The 24939-nt window shown below is 49.7% G+C and overlaps 2 protein-coding genes and 1 long non-coding RNA gene across 6 annotated transcripts in view; 2 read left to right on the plus strand and 1 right to left on the minus strand.

The window, feature by feature from the left end:
* Positions 1-1521: 1521 nt before the first annotated feature.
* On the plus strand, positions 1522-9997 carry LOC131999006 (uncharacterized). The gene is made up of 3 exons (XR_009398981.1): positions 1522-1702; positions 2114-2182; positions 8173-9997. It is a non-coding gene; the product is annotated as an uncharacterized LOC131999006 (long non-coding RNA).
* WHAMM (WASP homolog associated with actin, golgi membranes and microtubules) lies at positions 3702-20807 on the minus strand. The gene is made up of 10 exons (XM_059371479.1): positions 20200-20807; positions 18696-18869; positions 16346-16496; positions 14799-14968; positions 13705-13870; positions 11943-12130; positions 10618-10704; positions 10262-10357; positions 5769-6246; positions 3702-4515 (listed from the first exon to the last, which is right to left on the minus strand). The coding sequence occupies exons 1-10, from the start codon at positions 20791-20793 to the stop codon at positions 4214-4216; spliced, it is 2406 nt and encodes an 801-aa protein (XP_059227462.1). The 5' UTR covers positions 20794-20807; the 3' UTR covers positions 3702-4213.
* The window catches only part of FSD2 (fibronectin type III and SPRY domain containing 2), a 44084-nt gene continuing 39429 nt past the window's right edge, over positions 20285-24939 (plus strand). For 2 of the 4 annotated variants that reach the window (XM_059371480.1, XM_059371483.1), the window contains exons 1-2: positions 21556-21642; positions 23705-23894. The gene's annotated coding sequence lies outside the window, so the exon portion shown is untranslated. Of the gene's footprint in view, positions 20353-21555; positions 21643-22524; positions 22677-23704; positions 23895-24939 lie in introns of those variants that run through there. The other 2 variants (XM_059371481.1, XM_059371482.1) reach the window with 2 other exon arrangements.

A 24939-nucleotide genomic window follows, 5' to 3' on the forward strand; every position in this document is an offset into this window, starting at 1 on the left:
CTGGGACCCCCTTTTCTTCAGTGTGAGTCTTCAGAGGTCCTGGGGGGGCTTACATATCTTTCGAGGTTTGGGGAGGAGGGATCTTGTGCCTGCCAAAGTGTCCTCTGTCCCTGCCCCACTCTGTCTCCCACTCTGCTCCCTCTGGGTCCTGCTTGTGTTGCTTGGGAGTACGAGAATTTCTCAGATGTTGCCCTGCTCTGGCGATCGCTCAGCGGCCGTCCCGTTTGACAGCACAGGTTTCAGGTGGAGGGTGATTTAGCCTGAAGGAACTGCTGGGTAGGCCAGATGTGTTGGCATAGAAGCTCACCAGCGAGTGGAAGTGTTTCTGTGGCCACGGACACAGGCTCTTTGCTGACAGCTCCCGTCCGCAGGCCCTCAGCTACATTTTGGGTTAGCCTGTGGCCCTGCCTGCCATGAGAGCCACCTCCCTGCGGGGTCTCCTCACACCACATCGAGCCCTGCCTTCTGCCTCGCGGGACATTTGGCCAAGTTGACCTGCCTTTTGAAATAACCCTCCCGAGACACTTAAGTTTTCCTTCCCCGTCCTGTCTCACTTCTGACTATCCCTCCTTCCCCGACTCCTCCTCCTGCTTTGGAGTGTTGGGGTCTCCAAGCATCCAGCCCAGGGCCACCTTCCCTGACACTCTCCCCCAGGCCATTTCAGGACCTCTGTGGTGAGTTCAGCAGCAGCCGCCCCGCCTCCCCCGTTCAGCTCCCATCCTCCAGTGCCGCCGCCCTCCCCTCTGCGCTGGCCCATCTTTGCTGCCTGTGCAGCGACTCGTGATGTTGGGGTCCTCCCTCGGGCTGTCTCGCCTCTTCACCCCTGCCCCACTCTGCAGACAGACCACCCCACCTGCTCCCGGCCTCCATCATCCCGGAGCTCCTCCACCCTCTAGTTCCTCTTATGAGAGGCTGCCCAGAAGGCTCTTCCCAAGGCTGGAGACATCAGGTTCTAGCCCACGCCCCACCCCTGCAAGGGGACATGCTCCCCACCTGGCCGGCCTCTGCTTCTCCTCCGCTTGCCTGGAACCCTTCCAGAAGCTCTGCCAGCCTGGGAATGCAGAGGTGAGAGTCCCCAAGTTTCCCCAGGTATGTACCTGCAGGGGTGAGGTGAGACAGTATGTTCTGGTGCTAATGGAACCCAGCTGATTTGTGGGGGGAGGGGTCTGTGGGGCCCAGAATGGGGGCCGGAGCACAACCGGCTTCTCCAGAACCGGGAGAGCCCAGGCCACTTTGAAGGGCCTCAGACCTGTGAGACCTCGTGCTTCCGGGCCCCCGCCCTGGGAAGGAGCCCACTGTGACTCTGTGCCTGCCTCACGCTTCCCTTGCCACAGCCCTGAGTTTGTGGCCTGTGTGTGCCGGCGGTCTTTGGGGGGTGGTCTGCAGACCAGAGGCTTCGGGGCTACCTGGGGTTTCCAGGCCCTCCCGGAGAAACTTGCTGGATTAGCAGCCCAAAACTGTCCACAGCCCAGTCTCTGGAACCTCGGACTCTGTGACCTTTTCATGGCAGCAGGAACCTCGCAGCTGTGACTCAGGTTACAGAACTCCAGGTGGGGAGACGGTCCTGGATTATCGGGCAGGGGGGGCGTCTAACTCATGGGTTCTTTAACGCAGAGCACTTTCCTGGCTGATGGCAGGACAGTCCGAGAGTGAGCGGCTGCTGGCGTCAGAGCTGACCGGAGGCCACCACCGGGGAACGCAGGTGCCTCCCGAAACGGGAAGAGGCAGGGAAGCGCCCTTTCCTCTTGAGCTCCTGGAAAGGCACACGACCCCGCTGACACCTTGAGGTCCGCCCCGTGGGGCCCCGGCGGACTTCGCACCTTCAGAACCGTAGCTGATGGTCTGTGTGAAGTGTCCGCGTCCCTGGGAGCCGCTACAGCGGCAGCAGAAAACCATAGGCCCCTCCCGTGAGCTTACAGACCTCAGCATCACAAAGCTCTGTGTGTAAATTCATTCACTTACACGGGCTCACCTGGCGGGTGGTCGTGAGTGGGAAACCTCAGGATCCCAGCACCTGCTGCCCCGTCTCGGTCCCCTGCTCAGGTTCCGAGAGGGGGTGAAAACGCACGAGCAGGTAAGTCCGACTTTCTCAGCTCCTCCTCCTCCACGGCAGGGCACCCCCGAGAATGCTGCCCCTGCGGACGGCTGTCCTGGACCAGCTCTGGCCGGAGGGCTGTTCCAGGTGGGAACTGTGGCCTCGGTGGGCTGTGCTTGTGGCTAGGGCTGCAGCGGGGGAGGCAGTGGGCGGGGGCGGGGCAGGAGGCCGTGGGGTGGACGCTGAAGGATGGGTGTGGGTTTGCCAGGACGTGGGGGCAGGGGACATCCCAGGCACAGAGGTCTCAGCGGGGGCAGCTTGGTCTCGAGGACACACAGCGGGAGGGGCGGGACTGCCCAGGGGACTTCTGCCAGCTCCGAGGGTTGAGGACTCCGTCCCGGTCCCCAGTGGGCTGCGGAGAGGCTGGGGAGCCGGGAAGGCGGGTGGGAGAGGGACCAGGGCTTCGGGAGAGCACGTTGGGAGGTTGGAAGTCGGGCAGTGGGAGGGAACCCTTGTCTCTCTCCTCGGCTCTGAATTCCCTGAGGCCAGAGTCTGGGCTGAATTCAAGGCTTGACTGGAAGCAGGGGTGAAGCGGGCAATGAGGGAGAGGCGGCTGCAGAGAGGGGGAAGTTCTGCTGCACGGAACACAGTTGGGTGAGGAGCTTTAGTGGCGGGAACTCTCTTTGGAAAAGGATTCTGTCCCTGGAGGCCACTTGAGTTTGGCAACCCTTACAAAGCAAATTCTGAGGCCTAGTCATGCCTGAGGAAGTCTTAAGATACTGAAATGACAATAATTAAAAACAATACCACACCGCAAAGTAAGCATAGGGAAGCCCAGCAAACCTCTGACTTTGCTGTTTTTTTAAAAACACCAGATTCTTCCCAGAAAAACGTGCTCAGCTTGGCCCGCATGTGCTGGGCCAGGGGGCCTGAGACACAGGCCCTCAGTGTGCCTGGGGTTTGGGACTGAGGGCCTGCAGGTGGCTGGCGGCGAGCGTCCCCCCCCCCCCCCCCCGGTGTGGCGCCCCCGGGGGACCTAGGTGGGGCCAGGGCCGGGGCAGCAGAGCTTGGGCTCCAAGGGCAGAGTGCCCACATGCACACGCAGGAACCGGCGTCAGGTTGGCACCTCTCGAGGTAGGGGAAGGCAGGACGCGGGACAGACCTGTGGGCGACCTGACAGTGGCCACACACAGGGGTCTAGGCTGCAGCAGCGGAAGAAGGCCCCGATCCCTCCCAGCGGGGCCCCTCGGGCCTGACTCTGAGGTGGAGTTGGCTAAGAAGACTCTGGAAGTAGGAGGGGGCTTTGGTGAATAACGTCTCTGGAAACAAAGGAAGGTCGATACGTCTCGTTCTGTGGAAACCCAGGGTGGCCACGGCAAGGGGAACGCTTCTGAGGTCCGTGGGGGATACTCCGGGCCGTCTGAAAAGTGAGCAGACTGTGTTGACCCCGTCCCCTTCCTGAATTCAACACACATCGAGGAGGGAAGATCCCCACAGGAGACTTTCGTCCCTGCCGGGAACATCACCCCCTCACCCTCAGAATCTGCTCAAGCGGGTGTCCACCTGCAATCATCGCATTAAGAGCTTTAAGACCCCCCTGCCCCCACCAGGCAGGGACAGCTGTGTTCAGATGTGACGTTTCATGTCCTCATGAGTGACACTGACGCATTATAAATAGTTCTTTATTAGGAGTTTATATAGTTCTTGATACATAAAATAGATTTCATTTAAAATAGTTAAAATAGTTCCTGGCTGGAAGCAGCTTACTCTGATTCCTGCTAAAATCGTGTTCACATTCCAGTCCACCGAGGCGAGGAGACCACTGCTGCCCACAGAAGACCCGGCAGGAGCTGCAGGCCGCTGCCTACCCCAGTGGCAGCAGCTCCTTTCCTGAGTAAGGGAATGATGCTCGATAATCCTTCGTGAAAAAATAGATACTAGTCTCCTGTGCCGTAATACCGTGGGATCTAAGATCCCAGCTCCAATGTGGCCTGTGGAAGTCACCCCCCACCCCCGGACTTCCTGCCCTGATTTTCGGAGCCGCAGCATTCCAGAAGAGCTGCGGACATCTCGCAAAGCCCCCTGGGCTCTCAGGCTGTCAGGGGCGTTTCCAGCCCAGGTGCCAGGCCTGCATCACCGCATGCAAGTGCGGGCGGCCGGGACGGCGGTGGGGAGCACTCAGTGGTCCCACTCGCCGCCGCCGGGGCCCTGCTCCTCGCTGTCCTCCTCCTCCGAGTCAGCAGACACTCTCTGGATTCTCTGGAGCGCTGCCTTGATGCTTCTCTCCAGGTCGCTGGCTGGCTTGTTGCTGGGGCTCGGGCTGAGGCCGGAGTGAACCTTCTTCAGCTTGACCCCCTGCCTTATGGCAGCCAGAAGCTGCTCGTTGAAGGAGGTGTGGGGACAGGTCAGAGCGGGCACGGCTGGCCTCTGCAGCGGGCTTCTGCCCCTCCTTAGGGCGGCCAGGACTTCATCCATAGACCCTGCAGTGGAGCAGACAGAGCAGGTGCCATCAAGAGGCCGCACTCCCGGCCCAGGACAGTTAGTGACATGGTTCAGCGCGTCTTTTGTTACACAGACGCTCTCATTAGCTGCTGGAAAGGTCCTCCCCAGGTGTGCTGAGTGCAGGGGAGTCACTCCTCTCCCCCCATCACTCCCTGCCCGCCCCGTCCTCGGAGCCGCAGCAGCTCAGAGACACGGTCATGCACACGTGTCCTCATGACGGCTGGGATGAGTGCCCCCCCCTCCCCCCCGCAGAGGTCTGCCCACACCCCAACTGCAGGTCCGGGTGTGCACACCCCTGCTCCGCATTCACACCACACTGCTGCGAACCACCTGTGCATAGGCCGGGTGGTCTCCATCTAAGAGTGTGGACGTTTTTGTTTGTACCTGCTTCAGGGTATGGCGGAACCGCAGCATGGAATGATTCTATTCATACGGTTCATGTCGCCTCCTGCAGAACCCCTGCCCGTCCCAGGTGGAGGGGCTCCAGCAGAGTCTTTGCACCAAATGCACACAGAATTCTGCTGGGATGTATCTACCTGCCTCCGCCCGCGAAGCAGCAGCTCTGAGTCGGGCAGACGATTTAAGCCCGTCTCCTCAACAGCCAATGTATCAGCCGGAATTAGAACTACCGGTCAGAGCGGCAGCCCTCATTCAACAAAACATTCACGTGCGTTCACTGTATTGTACTTGCAAAGGCAAAATGGGGTCCACTGGGTGTTTTTTTTTTTACCACTTCACTTTAGAAAGATCTCCCAAAATATGGCTTCTCAGTCCTCCAGTCTGTAAGAACAGCCTTCTGCATTCTCATGTCCCTTTACCATAATTCCCAACCCATATTCAGCTTAAGTCGTAAAAATTAAATTCTGGAAGTGACTCAGAGCAGACTCAACAGCAGGCTTAACTCAAAGCAACATAAAAAAAATTCCAGGAGCAGAAATCAAACGCACACTCAAGTCTTAAGAACCTGAAACAGGAATCTTTAAGAGTGACCCCAAGTCTCCAGACCATTGAAATGTCTAGAGACAGTTTCCTCCTGGTGAGCTGGTTAGTGTCCAGCAAACTCCACCTCAGGCTATGCTAACTTTGCATTAAGGGAGTGGTGGCTTAAGGCAGCCAATGCCGGAGAGTTTTAAGGCTGTAGAGACTCCTCCAAAAGATTCCGATTTGAGGGTGATTGCCCCCACAGCAGCCAGCTGCAGGGGGACTGAGCGAGGACAGACGCTACGGTTACCTGGGCCTCCGAAACCCGCTGAGGAGTGATGGGTTCCTGCAGCCCTGGGCTCCGATGAGTCCGACGAGTCACACACCAGGGGAAGGGGCTGATCCGCTGTCACCGACGTCCTCCCGTATGAGTTCTGGCGATTGGGGGACTGAGAATACGGAAAGGGCCCAGCAGGGAGGGGTGGGGGAGGCGGGGGAGGCGGTGGGGGAGGGGGGGGGGGGGGGGGGGGCGGTGACAGGTCCTCGCTGGATGGGCAATCTGTTTGGTCGCCAACGGGAACAGAGCTCTGGACAGTCTTTCCAGAGCCGGGCAGATCCCCGGGGGTCTGCGTGTAGCTAACTTCAGAGACAGGTGCGCCTCCAGCCTCCCCAGAGGACAGGTGGCTCCCGGAGGCCATCGGAGGCGTCTGTGGGGAAGGCCCAGCTGGCAGGTGTGGAGCTGCAGGTTCTGAGCAAGGGGTCTTTAGGACAGAGCCACCTGGACATCTCTGGAAAGGAAACACTGCTGTGAGGCGCTTGCCACGGTGCAAACCATCGGAATATAGAGCTGCGCGCTCAGTGCGCCAACGCGGACGGGCCTCTGCAGGGATGGTGTCGTGTGTGCGGCGGCTCCCTCTCACTCTGGACAGCCGCCCTTGCTACCAAATCGATTCCTAAGGAATAAGCATCAATTCCCTGGATGTGTAATACCATCTCTGCAATAAATATGTGAACCCACACGTCGATGAAAACATTCCGTTTTAGTATAAAAAAATAAGACTCAAAATAACAAGAGACTGTGGGCTGAGAAAATGATGGCGAATCCGTTTAAAGTATGAGGTAGCAGTGAAAATCAGACAGTACACAAAGTCAGTGAAACGGTCTAAAAAATGCAGATGATGCAGTGTTATATCTATAATAACTATGTAAAACACAGCGGTATGAAAAATTCCGCCAGAGTGGACCTCAAAGTGTCAGTTGTATCATGTCTCTTCTCCAGTTTTTAGGTTTAAATTTTGTAACTTAAAAATGTGAATTTATATTTTTTTAAATTTGAGAGATTGAGAGAGCACAGAAGGGGGAAGGCCAAGGGGAGCAGGTACCCCGCTGAGCCGGGAGCCAATGCCGGGCTGAGGTCCCGGAGATCCCTGAGATCGTGACCTGAGCTGAAGGCAGACGCTTAACCCACTGAGCCACCCAGGCGCCCCTAAAAATGTAAATTTAAAACATTCTGGTCTCTCGAGTACTACTTTGATAAAGGAAAACATAACCTTATTAAAAAAAATGAAACTTGAGGGACGCCTGGGTGGCTCAGTTGGTTAAGCGGCTGCCTTCAGCTCAGGTCATGATCCCAGCGTCCTGGGATCGAGTCCCACATCAGGCTCCTTGCTTGGCAGGAAGCCTGCTTCTCCCTCTGCCTCTAGCCTGCCACTCTGTCTGCCTGTGCTTGCGCTCTGTATCTCTCTCTCTCTCTAACAAATAAATAAAAAAATCTTAAAAAAAAAAATGAAACTTGAGTGGTGGGAGCAGGTCCCTAATGAAGGCACTGACTAGCCAATGAAACAGAAAATGTAAATATGTAGCCAATAGAGTGGACTAGATCTCTATCTGTAAACAAGAACACATCTCGGGGGCGCCTGGGTGGCTCAGTGGGTTAAGCCGCTGCCTTCGGCTCAGGTCATGATCTCAGGGTCCTGGGATCGAGTCCCGCATCGGGCTCTCTGCTCGGCAGGGAGCCTGCTTCCCTCTCTCTCTCTCTCTCTGCCTGCCTCTCCATCTACTTGTGATTTCTCTCTGTCAAATAAAAAAATAAAATCTTTAAAAAAAAAAAAAAAAAAAAAGAACACATCTCAAAAATGTAATTTAAGTGGAAAAAAACCTGGCAGAGGCTGTATGTAATGTGATGATACTAATGTAGACTTAGCAGTAATATATCAAAAGTGCAAAACAAAGAGTACAGGCACACCTCGTCTTACTGCACTTGGCTTTATTTTGCCTTGCAAATATTGTATTTTTTAATAAACTGAAGGTTTGTGGCAACCCTGCATCAAGCAGGTCCCTTGGGGCTGTTTGCACCAGCATTTGCTCACTTCATGTCTCTATCACATTTTGACCATTTTTGCAATATTTCACATGTTTTCATCATTAACTATGCTATGGTGATCTGTGGTCAGTGATCTTTCATGCTACTATTACAGTTATTTTGGGAGGCGTGCCTCGGTGGCTCAGTCAGTGAAGTGTCTGCCTTCAGCTCCGGTCATGATCTCATGGTCCTGAGATCAATCCTGAGTCGGGCTCTCTGCTCAGTGAGGAGTCTGCTTGTGTTCTCGTGCTCTCTCTCCCCCAAATAAATAAAAATCTTTAAAAACAGTTGTTTTCGGGTGCCCAAACTGTGTCCGTGTAAGACCATCAACTTCATCATTGTCTTATTCTAGGAAACTGCCATAGCCAGCCCACCTCTGGCCACCGTGACCCGCCAGCAGCCAGTGACATGGAGACAAGACCCTCCACCAGCAGAAAGACCACAGCTGGCTGAGGCCTGGTTGATCATAATTTGAGCAATAAAGTATTTTTAAATGAAGGTATGTACATTTTTGGAGACCTCGTGCTATTAATAGACAACAGTAAACAGATGACAGTATAGCATAAACATCGCTTTTATATACACTGGAACACCAGAAAATTCACCTGCCTCTTTACTGGGGCGGTCTGACCCCTGCACGGTCTCCCTCCCACACTTTTCCAAGTCTTTCCACAGCAAACAGCAGAGCAATGGCAGCAAGCCCCAAGTCGCTAGTCATGGAGTGACTGAGTGACACACAGACACAGAACTGGACTCCCAGGAACTCCGGGCCAGACTCCAGGGTCATGTAACCATCCTGATGGCAGGGATGCCCAACCCCCCAGGACCCCCTTCCCAGCACCCCTGCAGCTGCAAGTTGCAGTGACCCTGGCCTGCTGAGTTCTGCCTTATGTTACTGGGAGGTCTGTCTCCCCAGGGCTCACCCAAGACAAATTAAGCCCTTGACCTCCAAGCAGCCCCTCAGAAATTTAAAAACAACCTGTCTCAGCTCAACAAGTTGTCACGTATCAGGATTCACTTCCTGTCTTCTCCTGCTTCCTTCCTTCCTTTCAAATGTGGTCAAATTGGCTTTGTCCCCTGGAGGGTGGCACTTCTTGGCAAACATGGATCCCCTCGTGCTCCAACTCGGTCTTCCCACTTCCAGAGGTGGGTCTGGGCATTCGTGACTTTCAATATTCTTTTTTTTTTTTTTTAAAGATTTTATTTATTTATTTGACAGGTCACAAGTGGGCAAAGGCCAGGGGGGGGGCGGTGGGAAGCAGGCTCCCCACTGAGCAGATCCCAGGACCCTGAGATCATGACCTGAGCCAAGAGCAGAGGCTTAACCCACTGAGCCACCCAGGTGCCCCATTCGTGACTCAAGCTCCCCAGGTGATTCTGATGTGCTGCCCGGGCAGGAGAGGGCCTGTTGCGGCTCTGCAGTTCGAGATAGGCGGCTGCATATAAGCCTGGACTAAGTGTGGCCACTCAGGGTCACAGGGTTAAGAGGTAAATGAGAATGAACGTACATGTCTAGCACCGGGCCGATATACAGTAGGGGCTCATTTATGATCAGAGCAGTAAGCACATCAGAAAGCAAGGTGAAGTCAGGATGTCCTGATTTATCAGTCCAGTGGCTCCTTTCCTTGTTGGCATCACAGCACACCTTCAATACCTTATTCCAGAATTTTGTCTGGCTGCAGGTGGTCTCTCCTTGTGGGGGTGGCTACAGCCTTGGGTCTTTGTGAAGGTGTGTGTTATAGATGTGTGATGAGAACGGATGTATGTTTTATACTGTACTAGTTTAACATTGTTTTTAAATAAGTAGCTATTTACCTTCTTTTTAAACCTATTCATTTTTCCCAGAGCACTTCACTATACACTATGTCACTCTGTTCCCTTGCCTGCATCTTAGAGAATCCTTTATTACAACTGAGGAAACATGAGCTAAGGTTGAGGCCAGTGTAGCCACCCTCTATTTTCCTAGAGGCTGGGCAACACTACAGCAGGCAGAGTCAACCCCACGGGGAGAGCAAGCAAGCACCCTGGTGCACAGCAATGTCCAAAACTTAATATTCTAATATTTTCAGGTGCCCGGCTGGCTCTGTCGGTTAAGCACCTGCCTTCTGCTGAGATCATGATCTCAGGGTCCTGGGATCGAGCCCTGTGTTGGGCTCCCTACTCAGCGGGGAGCCTGCTTCTCCCTCTCCCTCTGCCTCTGCCCCTCCCCCCAATCATGCGTGTGTGCTTGCTCACTCCCTCTCAAATACATACATAACATGTTTTTTAAAAATATTCTAATAATTTTGTTTTTTATTTCTACACTAAAAATAATGGTGTTTGGGGAACGTTTTGTGTTCCCAATGATCTGTTCATAATACTTGACACTTTTCTCCCAGTACGGGTGATCTTCGTTTATTTCTCCAGAAAATGCAGGTGAGGGGACTATTTCTAGAACTTACCTCTTTAAATGCTCTCAGCCGCTGGAGTGTTTTTTTGCGTTCCTGGTTTATCCATTCTTTCTTCTTTTGCTCTTCCTCTTTCATCTTGTCTCTTTTCTATATATAAAGAAACAGATGTTTGTACATTTCTCCAAATAGAAGTCTTGAGAGAGAAAGGGCCAGTGACCGGATGCAATGCCTCCCCCAGCCCAAGTCCCAGCCCCCCTCCCCAGACTGCAGGGCTGGACTTCGGGCTCCCCAGGATCAAGCCTGGTGGCCGCTCCCACCCCCCACACCAGGGGAGATCCCCTCTCCGTAGATTTAAGCCAGTGTGTCAGGTGATGCGAACATGAGACATGTTCTCTTCAGCCACTTACCACCTGGATACGATGATGCTGATGGAAATGTTTCACACTCTCTTCCGCCAGCTGCAGTCGGAGCCGATGGTTCTCTCTGCACTGATCCTGGGAAAACGATACAAGTCACTGGCGTGTGTGCATTGTTGCCGTGGCCGCTAGCAGAGAAGCCTGGCAGAAGGAGGCACTGCGTTTGGGCTGTCGTGTGAGGCAATCGTACTCGGGGATTTCTGGTGTGGCTCTGTGGTCCTGCCTCCCCTCAGTCATGGGACACGTGCAGATGGGCTACCGCTGGGGACTGGCGGCCCCCAGTGGTAAGGACCACAGCTGATTTTGTGCTGGGAAAGATGGAAAAGCAAACCCCCCAAGTGGAAATGAGAGGACACACAGGCAGTCCCCTGTCCTGAATTAGCATGTTTCTAAGAATCTGTTTCCATGCGACAGTTTTAAACACATCTCCCCATAATGTTACAATAGTAACTACATGTCCAGACAACCATATCCAACCCACAAATACCTGGAAAATTATATTAAAAACTGTATTTTAACTGCGCTTTACCATTCTTAGTATATCACTTTTAGGTAATCATGGAGTTTTTAAAAATTAAGAAAAAAATCACTCACCAAATATAAGGAGTGATATAAGCTGAATTTTCTTTTTTTAGATTAAAATTTTTTTAAAGTCATGTCTACACCCAGCATGGGCCTCAAACTCACAACCCCAAGATCAACACTTGATCCCCACTGACTGAGCCAGCCAGGTGCCCCATTATTTCTGATATTCTATAATTGGTAATTTAAAATAAATTTTAGGGGCGCCTGGGTGGCTCAGTGGGTTAAAGCCTCTGCCTTCGGCTCAGGTCATGATCCCAGGGTCCTGGGATCAAGCCCCACATTGGGCTCTCTGCTCAGCCGGGAGCCTGCTTCCTCCTCTCTCTCTCTCTCTCTGCCTACTTGTGATCTCTGTCTGTCAAATAAATAAATAAATAATCCTTAAAAAAAATTTTTTTAAATTAATTTTAGAATATACTATAGCTGATTATTAGAAGTGTCTTCCTACCATTATTTTTTAAATAACTGTGTATGTAACAGGCATTCGACACATTTGTTGAACAGATTAATCAAAAATCTAGACATTATGGTAAATGCTTAGGCCCCAAAAGAAACAGAATCTTTAAAAAAAAAAAAGTAAATATATCTTATTTAAAGCCACTGATAGTTACACAAACACATGAAATTAATCACTGTGTTGGCAGAAAGCCCTCCTTTCAACCGCTCTTTATCTTCCATAGAAGGAGTCCCCGGAAGGGGAAGGGCGGAGAGCAGCTGCCCCACCGAGCGCCTACCTGTCTGTTCCTGAGACGGGCTCTCCGGGCGCAGATCCTGCCCCGCTGCGACTCCAGGCGCCCGCACTGCCGGCTCAGCTCCTTCACCTCTGCGCTCTGGTCCCCCGGCAGCCCTGCCACGCCAGCGAGCGCTCCCAGCTCCTCTGGGCTTTCACACGGGTCATAATAGACAACCTCCTCTTCTTTATCTAGAAACATATTGATGACGTCTTTAAAACATGGTTGGGTATAAAAAATAACACTTTAAATGTTAGAAGGTAAAGATGACTTGTGACCCCACCACCTAGGGAGAGCCACTATTAACGTGTGTACACACACAACTACACACACACAGCGCCACACGTATCAACAGCACAGGGCTAAGAGGCCATTTTCCATGTGATGGAAACAGAATTTTAATGGCAACGCAGTGCCCTCTCATTTGAGCATTCTGTACTAGAATATTCCGGGTCCCGTTACTATCTATTTATTTCACAGTGATGCATATCTGAACATAAAAACTATGTACATTTTTTTACTTTTTTCGAAGATTTTATTTATTTGACAGAGAGCACAAGTAGGCAGAGCAGCAGACGGGGTGGGGGGAAGCAGGCTCCCTGCCAAGTGAAGTGCCCAATGCGGGGCTCGATCCCAGGATCCCGAGATCACAACCTGAGCTGAAGGCGCCCCTTATTACTTCTTTTTTTTTTTTTAATTTTTTCTTTATTTATCTGACAGGGATCACAAGTAGGCAGAGAAGCAGGCAAAGAGAGAGGAGAAGCAGGCTACCTGCAGAGCAGAAAGCCCGATGTGGGGCTCAATCCCAGGACCCTGGGATCATGACCTGAGCTGAAGGCAGAGGCTTAACCCACTGAGCCACCCAGGCGCCCCCTTATTACTTCTTTAGAAGATAAGTCAGGGCCCTTGATAATCAGCACTCAGTGGCCCTCCACGAAGGCAACTACCTTTGACCAGCAGTGTGGCATTTAGGCACCTTAAAGATATTTAATTATTACATATGTATTTTTTAAAAACTCCAGCCCTACAGAACTGAGGAAAATAGAAAGTGAAATCTTCTTCTTCCTTTCTCCTTCCGTCCTTCCTTGGGATCCCATTCCCAGAGGAAAACATGAACAATTCAGCACGCATCTTTCCAGATAACTTTTTAAATAGAAATTCCCCCTAGATATGTAAAATGCTTATAACCTGAAATTACTATAAAGTTTTTTTTAAAGCTAGGATTAAATTAAATGTTTAGATTCAGTACAAAGAAAATAATTATGCAGAGGAAATCGAAGGGGAAAAAGACGTAAGTAAAAGGAGAGACATACCATGTTCTTGGATGGGCAGATTCAAAATTCAAAGATGATGATTCTCCCCAAATTAATCTCTAATTTTAAGCACAGTCCCAATAAAAATTCTAAAGAGTTATGGGTTTTTTGGTTTGGGGTTTTTTTTTGGTTCATTTGTTTGTTTGGTACTTGCTAAAATGGTACTTGGTACTTTGGTACTTGTGTACATCAGTATACAAACAGGGCTCTCCAGCACACTGTCCTCACTCTGTATATTTAGGTCATGGGACTGTGGGATAACCAGTCCTTTCTCTGTTTTGCTGTGTGTTTAACTATGACTGTATCACTGGAATAACAAAAATGTTAAAAGGAAATTTTAGGAAATTTCAGTAGATGTTTTAGCCAACTTATAAGAAGTAATAATGTGGCCTCTATTTCCTTGGATGTGTGATTTAAACATTTTAACATACACATTTAAAGATAAATCTTACCTTTTATAAGCCTTTTAATTGAGTCCAACTGTGTTATAAGCAGTATTTCTTCATATTTTAATATCTCAAATTTAACCTCATACAGTTCTAATTGGACTTCATAATACTGTATTTCTAATTCATCTACAACGTCTATATTTTTTTCTTGTTCTGGAAGATCTTCCATCTTGTTTTCATGGAAAAAGTAAGAGCAAGTTAAAATAATTAGTACACTGAAAGCTAATGTTAGATGCATTCGATCAATTTTCTGTTGTCTGCTTAAGACCAAACAGAAAACAGAAGAAACACTCTTCCCTTTCAAGTGACAAAACAAAAATGCCTTATTCAATGTTTGTTACAGATACTTTAACTTACCCTTGACACATACAAAAACATTTAGGTTTAGAGAAATATCAATAGCAGTGAGGCATCTGCACTGTTTCCTGCTTCAAACCTTTATCGTTACTGGAAGAAGTTTAAGTGGCTGTGATCCTAGGAGGAAGGACCTTTGTGTTCCTCCCGAGTTGTGCTGAAACACTGCTTCACTGATTGAAGTGTATTACCCACTTCAGCACTGAGCTCAGTGTTATTACCAGGAGCATCTTAGAATATTTCAAAAGCATCTTGACCGAAAGAAGCTGTATGGCCAAACTTCCACAGTCTAAATTTTCAGCTAGTGGAGGATGTTGGAATGAGCGAAGCAAGGAAAGTCTGTTAATAGTGCTTGGAAAGAAAGGTGCTACCTAGAAGAAGTGTGGGTTTTCTTTTCTTTTTCTTTTTTCTTATCTTTTCTTTTTTTCTTTTCTCTCTTTTATTCTTTTCCTTTTCTTTCCCTTTCTTTTTTCTTCCTTTTCTTTCTCTGCCTGTCCTTCCTTCCTTCCTTTCTAGAGAGGGCGTGTGCACAATGTATGTGCGTCAGGCGGTGGCTGGGGCGGTGGGGAGGGGGAATCTTAAGCAGTGTCCACAACCAGTGTGGAGCCCGTTGAGGGGCTCGATCCCTTGACCCTTAGATCATAACCTGAGCCAAAATCAAGACACTTAACCAGCGGAACCACTCAGGTGCCTCAAAAGTGTGGTTTTTTTCCCCAACCAGGTTTCATTTATCTTTGTCTTACCTTTCTATGAATTTCAGCTCTTTTGTGATTTAAACACAATTCTCTCGCTCTCATGAGCTGCAGAGTCTCTCGGGCTAACATCAGCTTGAGTTTTTCTAATCTGGGAGTTGCCGTGGCCCAGGCAGCCTGGCCAAATCTCTTCTTGTCCTGTTCCATTTGTTTCTGCATTCCTGTTGGATTATAATTAACAAAATAAAAACATAATTACAACTCATTGAAAAGGGAAAAATGTATCCTGAGCTAATTGTTTACTGCCTTCCATGTTACTTGCAAAAAACATCCTTTCTAAGAGAAAAATTGTTTTATTTAAGTGATTTTTTTATTGTTACAAAAATAATACATGGACATCAGTATAAAATCTTTAGATACTTTGGGGCGCCTGGCTGGCTCAGTCAGTGGAACATGGGACTCTTGATCTCGGGGTTCTGAGCTTGAGCCCCACATTGAGGTGTAGAGAGTTCTTAAAATATTTACAAAGAATTTCAGATACTTCATTTAAAAATAATAATTATAAATCATGAATCTCATCTACCTGAGATGATCGTTCTTACATTTTGGTGAATATATGACCAGACTGTTTCTATGTCAAGCTAGACAGACAGTTTGAACCAAAAACAAAAAATAAAAACCCCACAAGGGGCACCTGGGTGGCTCAGTCGGTTGAGCATCTGCGTTGGGCTCAAGTCATGATCCCAGGGTCCTGGGACGGAGCCCCGCATCAGGCTCCCTGCTCAGCAGGGATTCTGCTTCTCCCTCTCCCTCCGTCCCTCTCCCTGCTTGTGCTCTCTCTCAAATAGATGAATAAAATCTTTTTTAAAAAACCCCACAAGATCACCATTCTTCTTTGAAGCTTATTATTTCATTTCACATATTGTGGAACTCTCACCATTCAGAAAAACAGATACAGAGAATCCTACTTCGTGACCACTGTCATTTCCCTTGTTGAATGGAACTTAACAAAATGGCACATGTTAGCTTCCTGTCTGGGGCCATCAGCTACCACGACTTAATCCATCAGAAGTCCTTCGCCCGCCCCAGCCACCCGACTGCGGCATTCTTTCGGCCCCATGTCCCTGCCCCTTCCGGCTCTGCTCCAGCCGCCAGGCTTTCCTTAAGTTCCTCACACTTGCCAGCTTCCCTTCAGCCAGAGAACCTGGTGGCTGTCATTTCTTCTGGAACACTCTTCCCTCACTCTGCTCTCTCAACTCGCACTGACCCTTCAGAGATCAGGGCAGGCGCCACTTCCCAGAGGCCTTCACTGACCTACTGAAGGAGCCTCGTGCCTCCTGGCAGCTCTCAGAGCCCCATGCTTCTCTTCTTAACGGAAGAAGATGGTTGCTAGCGCCATCTTCCGTGTGTTGGAGGGAATACGTAAGTAGGATCTCTCTCCCCTCACCAGACTGACTGTACAGTGTCTATTTATACTCATCCTTACGCTGAATCCCCAGCTCCTAGGAAACACAGGGCCTTTTATTCAAGAGGCTTCAAGTGTTTGTTGAGTCAAATGAAAATGACACACACCCTGGTATAGAATTTTACACTGTTACCTGCTAATGCTTTTACTGTTTCTTTAAAATAATTCACTGTAATGTCCTGAATAGAGACTATGGCTTCTTCAGCCTGTCTGGTCCATTCTTTGGCTTCCTTCTCCAAGGCAACTATCCGCTTAGGACCCAAATTATCCTCATCCAAGGATTTCTACAGAAGATGGGAAAATCGTATTAGAAGAGTAATGCAGAGCCAGAGGAAACTGAAAGGAAATTGGTTGCACAGATTATGCCAACTACTTTTATAACTACTACTTAATTAAATTTCCTTCATTCAGCAACTCCTTACTGAGTATGAAGGAGGCTCTAAGCTAGACACCACCCGGAAGACAAAGGGATACTCTGGGGTTTGAAGAAAAAGAAAAAACCTACTTTCACCTTGCCTTACTAGAATAACATTTTCCAGACAGGAATGCTCTCAAGTTATGTTTCTCTGTTAATTCACAATTCTTTCGGGGCACCTGGCTGGCTCAGTTGGTGGAGTGTGTAACTCTTGATCTCAGGGTTGCAAGCGTGAGCCCCACACTGGGTGTAGAGATTAAGTTAAAAATTTAAAAAATTTAGAAAAACCCACAATTTTTTAAATGGCACCTGTGCTGTTAAGCACAGGGGCCTGGTACACAGCATTCAAGTGTTAGCTGTCACTACGGTTTCTTTTAGGGATACGACAGGAAGCTTTTTCAATATGATCATTCTTCTCCGAAGTGCAAAGATAATACCTAACCTAAACATAGTAAAATCTAAACATTCATAATTAAAACATATACTAGCAGTCTTTTGGCAGCCAATTCTTCTACAAAGCTGTTACTCTAAGAAATACATAGACGCTGGCCATCAGGGAAATGTAAATCAAAAAAATAGGACACCACTTCACATCCACCAGGATGGCTAAAACCAAAAAGACAGACAGTGACAAGTGTTGACAATAATGTGGACAAACTGGAACCCTCACTTACCACTGGCAGGAATGTAAAATGGTACGTTTGCATTGGAAAAGTCTGACAGTTCTTTGGAAAGGCTAAATATAGTTACCATATGACCCAGAAATTCTGCTGCTAGGTAAACACCCTAGAGAAATGAACACATATGTCTGCATAGACACAGATGTACACAGATGTTCACAGCAGCTTTATCCTAATATTCAAAAAGTGGAAACTAATTTTTTGAATGGAAGTTTAAATGTCCACCAAACAAGCCAAAGCTCCACCAGCTCCTAAGTGGGTAAGTAAAATGTGCAACATCCATGTAGTGATACTACGGGACCAGAGAGAGAAACAAAGTTCTGGTACATGCACCAGCATGGATGGACCTTGAAACCATTATGTGAAATGAAAAGAGCCAGACACAAATCTGTACATGATCCCGTACAAGATGAAGTGCCCAGAAGTAGAAAGTAGACTGGTGGCTGCCTAGGGGTGGGGGAAGGGAATGGAGAGTGATGCTACTGGGCATGGGGTTTCTTTCGGGGGTGATGAAAATGTCCTGGAGCTAGACAGTGGTGACAGTCACGCAAATGAATATACTAAAAACCACTGAATTATACACCTTAAACAGGTGAATGGTATGGTCTGTGAATTATATCTCAGGGAAGCTGTTAATTAAAGAAAAATATATACAGGAAGAAAAGACTATCCAAATAATAAACTTTCAGAGTAACGAGCAGAACAACTTTCTCTGGAAATCTGAGGGGTATGAGTTTTCTCTAAATAGGATACCATTTCTACAGTTCCAAAACTTGGCTGGGGCATGAGAACATGTGTGGCTGGCCCAGTGCACGGGGCAGAGAGCAAGAGATCTCTCTGATGTCTTCTGACTCCAGCTGGTTGAGACCCAGGGGAAGCTGTTTAACCCCTCTGGGCTCTAGGTTCCTTTGTAATACTGACAGGAGAACGCCTGTTCTAACTAAGGTCACTGGACTGTTCCAGAGCTCCAGGAAATAAGAGCAATGGCGACATTTACTAAAGCTTAAATTACTGAATTATGACCCAGGGCCTTGCTATTTATATTTTCATCCAGTTTCTTAGAAATCTGCATATGTCCTTAGAATCTGAAAATAGGCTCAAGTAAATACGCATCACATCAAAAACAAGTCACTCTAAGAAATACATAGATATAGCAAAGAATGTGTTTAACCCTTGAAAAACTGCAGAAATCTTAATGTATTCAGATGACCAATGTAAAATGCCTTCATTTTAAAATTAGTTTTACAAAATAAATTCAGTGTATATATCATACCATCTAAACAGAACGGTGAACCCAAGGCACAAAAACAGACTCAATGTCAAATGGGACTAAAGAAATATGTGACAAAGGGTAATTTGATAAAATAAAAAATATAAAGAAAACATACCAAAATACTAAGCTTACATAGTGTTGCAACTTCTCTCATATCCCTAAATGGCTTCAGTAAATACTGGAAGAACATAGTTGCCCCTGTAACTAATTCCTGGTATGCCTCATCTTCCTCTTGATAGACGTTCATCAGTGCTACCATGGTCTGGGCTTTCTCGTGCCCCTGAAGAACCTAGAAGACAGAAAGTAAATAGAGCTCAAGGAAGGACAGTTATTTATAAGATCAAGCCAAACAGGGGCGCCTGGGTGGCTCAGTGGGTTAAGCCGCTGCCTGCGGCTCAGGTCATGATCTCAGGGTCCTGGTATTGAGTCCCGCATCGGGCTCTCTGCTCGGCAGGGAGCCTGCTTCCCTTTCTTTCTCTCTCTCTCTGCCTGCCTCTCCATCTACTTGTGATTTCTCTCTGTCAAATAAATAAATAAAATCTTAAAAAAAAAATCAAGCCAAACAAACAAAACTAAAGAAATTTTAATGCCCTGAACTTTAAAATTTGAAATACTGATTAAATATGAAGATGCTATTGCCCTCCAACCAAAAGGCCCCATAAAAGAGGAATGGTTAATGAAATCATGCAGTATCCACGGTAGAATGCTATTGCTGTAATCATTCAATGGCGTGACACCCTTCACAAGCTCCTTTTATAAAGCCATTTTAATTTAAAAAGCTCATTCCATAGGCGGCTGAAGGAGATGTAATTAAGAGTTTGCAACGTGGCTGAATTCCTCTCCCACACCCTTCTTCCTCAAAAGAATGCGCAGAAAACTCATCCAGATTAAGAACGACCTATGATGAGAACGAGCAAGCAATAGGACATGTCCAGGGGGTTCGATCACTAAATCTTGGCCACCGTAGTAAACTGTGGATATGCACGCCGTCGTTTTTCTCCCAAACCCTTTTGTGGACTTGCGTTCCTCCTCCCCTTAAATTCTGTAAGTTTGTAGCTCTAAGAATGAATTGTTCGGCTTCCCAAACGACCTCTTTTAAGCTTAAAATTGCACCCCCGTTGCTAGTCCGAATCGGTAAATAAAGCTCACTCCCCTTCGGCTTTCCATCTGGCCCAGTCTGCGCTACTTTCCGAACCGTGTCCCCCAGGCCCCTTCGCCGTCTGGAGCAGCGGTCTCCCTCGCTCGCGTCCCCCCACTCGCAGAACCGGGAAGTGTTTACATCTAGCGCGTGTTGTAGTTTCCCACACGCACTACGGCTGTTTCCGGTTCTGTTTCCGCTATTCTCTGGCAAATCCCGTGAGCGCGGCCGGCTCCGCCAGATGCGCGGGGACCCTCCGGAGCACGCCGGCCCCCGCCCCGCAACAGGTGTCAGGCACCTGTGCACCTGCGCGCGCCCCGCCCCGTCCCCGCCCACCGTCACCTGGCCGGCCGGCCGGCCGCGGGGCTCTCGGGAACACTACCCGCCCACCCGCGCCCACCCACGCGCGCCCACCCACGCCCACCCACAGCGCGCGCAGCCCAGCGGCCCCACCGAGCCGGCGGGAGGGGGCCGCGCGTACCTGGCGCAGGCGCGCGCCCGCCGCCGTCCACCGCGCGCGCAGGGCCCTGTCCCGGAAGTCGCGCAGGCTCTCGCAGTCGGGCGCGCCGCCGTCGGCCGGGAAGAGCGCGTCGCGCACCGCCGCGCCGCCGCAGCCGCTCGCCGCCTCGCCCAGGTAGCGCTCCAGGCGCCCGCACAGCTCCTGCAGCGCCGCGTCCCCGGGGCCCGCGCGCGCCGGCCACACCACCGCCCACAGCCCGAGCCCCAGGCCCCAGGCCCCGCCGGCGCGCGCGTCCAGCTCCGGCGGCAGCGGCGGGAAGCAGCGCTCCAGCGGCGGCCACAGCGCCGCCAGCTGCCGGTGCGCGCCGCGGAGCCCGGCGGCCGAGAGCAGGCCCGCCCAGCTCGGGGGGGACGCGGCCGGCTCGGGCTCGGGCTCGGGCCGGCTCCCCTCGCGCCGCCGCCGCTGCGCCGTGCGGTCGTGACAGGTCACCGCGAACTTGGCCTCCGCGTCGTTCCAGGCCACGAGGAAGCGCAGCTGGTGCCGCTCGGGCTCGGCGAAGAGGTCGTCGCGGACCGGCACCCAGCCCTCCAAGCTGTCGGGCTGCTCGTCGTCCATGGCCGGCGGCTCAGCGGCCCGAGGACCGGGCTCGCGCGCGCCTGGCCTCCCCGCACCTCCGGGGGCCGGGCGGCATTCTCGCCGCTCACCCTCGCGTCAGCGCCCGTCGGGCTCAGCCCCCCGGAGCCTCTGATTGGCTGCCAGCGCGAGGGCGGGTTCTCGGCAGCCAATGAGAAACTCAGAAGTTGTCTCGGGCGGGGCCCTGGGCAGCGGTCCCGGTCGCATCCCCGCCCCGGAGCCCGGGAACTTCCACTCTTGCCTCACGGTTTCCACCTTTGTACCTGCTCACGTAGGAAGAGTGTTCCCCACCTGAGCGAGCTACCCTCTTAGCCGCCTGCGCTGAACTGCGAGCCTCTTGGGAACGGGGACCGGCCTGGGCGCTACTAGTCCCCGAGGGTTCCTGCGCCCGAGGACGGTGCAGACTTGCTGGACACCAAATGTTAAATCAAACGTAGGAGTTACTGGCTGAGGACCTGGAAGCGCCAGCCAGTGGGTAAAAGCCACACATTTGCCGTTACCGAGTCAGCAGGCTTTACTGGGGTGTCAGCTGTGTGCAGGTTCGGGGGCGCACACAGATGTCTCGGTCTTCAAAGCATCCCAGCTCCCAGACCGCATGTATGAGTGCAGTGCGTTCCTACCCTTCTTTTTATAGCCAACGAGACGGAGACCCGGCAAAGAACCGTGTCCTAACAGACACACAAAGGCTAATAAGACCACCTGGCCCCCCAAGACCTGTTGGAGATGGGGAAATCTCATTTGCACGTGGCGATGGGATGTGACTTGAAGGGAATAAGACAGCCCGGTCTGCGTCCGGGAAAGGCGCAGTGCGCGCCGCGGGAAACCGTGCAGGTGGGCTTCCTCCTGGGAGCGCACTGGGAGGGCTCAGGGGTAGGGTCCGGGGAAGGCAGGTGGGGAGAGAGGCCCTGGAAGCCTCGAGAAGGAGCCCTTCTCTGAGGTTGGGCTCCTGAGGGTTTAGATTCAGGAACCAGGGAAAGCGCTTTTGAAAGTTTGGAGCTGGGAAATCCGGACATCAGATTCGCCCTTGCTGTCATACCCAAAGGAAACAACCAGAAACCAGGGCCAGCCTGGAGCCATGGTTAGGGCATCTCTCCCTGCGGAAGATGATCCCAGAGTATCTAGAAACTACTGTGGAATGTAGCTTGAAGTCTGAAGTTGCTTGTCTGAGCACCCTCCCCCCTGCCCCGACACCTGTGGATCCGGGTGGGGGGGGGGTGGACTCAGAACTGCTGCTCTTGGCAGTGCTCTTGGAGAGAACCTATTAGTTGAAGGGATTTATTTTTCTCCAAACCATTTTTTAATATATTATCTTAGCTAGTATGATTTACTGATAATTCTTTAAATCTGTTTTGGTATCTTTTAGTATATTCTTTCCAGTATGTCTTTTTACTGTCTTTGTTTTATGTTATTTTATCCTTTCTAGTAGTCTTTCTAATTTATTTACTTTATCAAAATGACACTAGCAGGGACACCTGTTCAGTTAACCGACCTGCTCAGTCAGTTAAGCTCTGCCTTCAGCTCTGGTCGATATCAGGGTCCTGGGATGGGTGGGATTCCTTGCTCAGCAGGGAGCCTGATTCTCCTGCTTGCCACTCCCCCTGCTTGTGCTGTCTCTCTCTCTGACAAATAAATAAAATCTTTTTACAAAAATGACACTAGCAGACTTTCTTTTTTTTTTTTTTTAAGATTTTTATTTATTTATTTATTTGACAGAGAGAGAGATCACAAGTAGGCAGAGAGGCAAGCAGAGAGAGGAGGAAGCAGGCTCCCCGCCGAGCAGAGAGCCCGATGTGGGACTCGATCCCAGGACCCTGAGATCATGACCCGAGCCGAAGGCAGCAGCTTTAACCCACTGAGCCACCCAGGTACCCCAGGTTTTCAAATTATAAAAGTCATTTCTATTTTTGTGTGAGGGAAGGATGTTTGTATATTCTTAGAAAAAAATAAGGGCAGTTACCCACCAAACCTAATAATTGTTGTTGCCAGCATTCATGCCTGCTTTATTTTCACTTTACGGTTCTTCTGTAATATTGCCCTTTTTCTAAGCCAAATATCATATCTTATTTTTTAGTAAAGATATTTTTAAAAATTAATAAAAGGTATATATATAACTTATTAAAATAACTGTAAAATATAAAGAAAAAAGTAAACTAACTCGAAAGAGTTAAACCTTGCTCTCATTTTGAGTGTATTATTATATACAATATCATATATTATTATATATCTATAGTACATATTATACTATGTAGTATATATTTGTTATTTGCAGTATGTTTATATATCTTTATCATATATCTACATATCATCTAATATATTTATGATTATGCTGTCATGATATTTTATTTACACCCTTTTTCTACTTATAGATATATTGTGGGTATTTTCCACCTACAATATAGGCACCTATATGATTATTAATACTTGCCAATATTGAGTTGACCGTATAGTGAATTAACAAATTCTATATTGTCAGATATAAGTGAATCTCAATTTTCCGCGAGCAAACATAAAGTGCTGGTGAACATTCCTGTGCATGCATTTTTGCGTAACTTTTTTCTTTAATTTTTTTTTTACTTTTGATATTTTATTGTGCTTCTAGTATTTTTACGTTATAGATACCTGGCAGTAATGATATCTTTCAAATGACATTTTGACTGAGATTTTAAAAAGCAACAGATGTAAAATTCTGAGATCCAATCACCATAAGCAGACTTTTCAAGGAAGCGGTCCAGAGCCCCGTTCATGCTCTCGGGAGGGAAACTGGTGAAGCAGTTTCTCTGGGGAACACTGTCGGTGGGCTGCGGGGAGGACTGGGAGTCCGGTCCTCTATCCCCACACCCAGTGAGGGATCGTCAAAGGGACACTTTAGATAGCTTGCTGTATCTTTCTGCAGGTGGCCTGAGGTGAGCAAATTGGCTGCTTTGATGGCAGAGTCAGAGGAAGTGGCAGATTGGGTCCAACTGCCTCCCAGTGTTTGCAGGGACCAAGGATGGGGCTGCCTCCCAAGATCCAGATGTGAGCCAGCAGGAAGACAGAGTCAGCAAGGAATCCTCAGATCCTGCCTAAGAGAGCCAACTTCACAGGTAAGGAAACCTCATTTGAGAAATCTTGGAAGTGGTCCACCAGGGCCTATAAGGGGAATGTGAGGGACCCCCTGGATAGAGGGGTTCTCAGCCTGGTTGTGGGAGCTCGAGGGAAGGGTCTCCATAATGGGAAATTCCAGAGAGGTAAAAAGCTCCCCAGGAGGGCCCCTCAGAGGGTTAAGCTGCTGCCTCCCACTCAGGTCATGATCTCAGGGTCCTGGGATCGAGTCCTGCATCAGGCTTTCTGCTCAGCAGGGAGCCTGCTTCCCTCTGGCTCTCTCTCTCTCTCTCTCTCTGTGTCTCTCTGCCTACTTGTGATCTCTCGGTCTGTCAAATAAATAAATAAAATCTTTTTAAAAAAATGCTCCCCAGGGGGCGCCTGGGTGGCTCAGTGGGTTAAGCCGCTGCCTTCGGCTTGGGTCATGATCTCAGGGTCCTGGGATCGAGTCCCACATCAGGCTCTCTGCTCAGCAGGGAGCCTGCTTCCTCCTCTCTCTCTCTCTCTCTCTCTGCCTACTTGTGATCTCTCTCTGTCAAATAAATAAAATCTTTAAAAAAAAAAAATGCTCCCCAGGAGAGAGAGAGGCGAGACAAAGAGGAAAGGAGGTGCACAATAGGGAGCTCTAAGCACCTGCCAGCCCAGAGAGCCTGAAGCTAGCACCCACTGCAGCATCAGCTCCATTAGAGGCTGTCTTACCATCTTGGCACTTCTGCCCTGGTGTTCCAGCAGCAGCTCAGGGAGGAGGTGTGAGAAGGGCCCAACCTCATTCCTCCTTTCCCAGGGCAGACTTCCAGCTAAAGAGGCCCAGACTCTTTAGGGTAGGGGAGAAGACTTTGATACTGGCTAAGCGAAGTTTGGGTTTTGCATTAGTATTCTGGACAGTACGCTCAGTTACTGAATGGAGACTATGCCTTCAAATAACCCTAGGACGGAATGTCACCAAAGAGGGAGCAGAAAGTCACGGGTCTGCTGGATTGTTTGTTTGTTTGTTTGTTTGTTTGTTTTTTACTGGAGAAGGGAATGATTTCCACTGTGGGTACATGT

The sequence above is a fragment of the Mustela nigripes genome, chromosome 13, assembly GCF_022355385.1.
Source record: "Mustela nigripes isolate SB6536 chromosome 13, MUSNIG.SB6536, whole genome shotgun sequence".
NCBI lineage: Eukaryota > Metazoa > Chordata > Mammalia > Carnivora > Mustelidae > Mustela > Mustela nigripes.

Excerpts from the sequence above, each read along its gene's own strand:
- WHAMM (XM_059371479.1), bottom strand. The coding sequence starts at position 20,793 with ATGGACGACGAGCAGCCCGACAGCTTGGAGGGCTGGGTGCCGGTCCGC. Across the intron at positions 18,870-20,199 it reads CGGGCGCGCGCCTGCGCCAG|GTTCTTCAGGGGCACGAGAA; the intron begins GTACGCGCGGCC and ends TCTGTCTTCTAG. Across the intron at positions 10,705-11,942 it reads CCCGTCTCAGGAACAGACAG|GATCAGTGCAGAGAGAACCA; the intron begins GTAGGCGCTCGG and ends TCGTTTTCCCAG.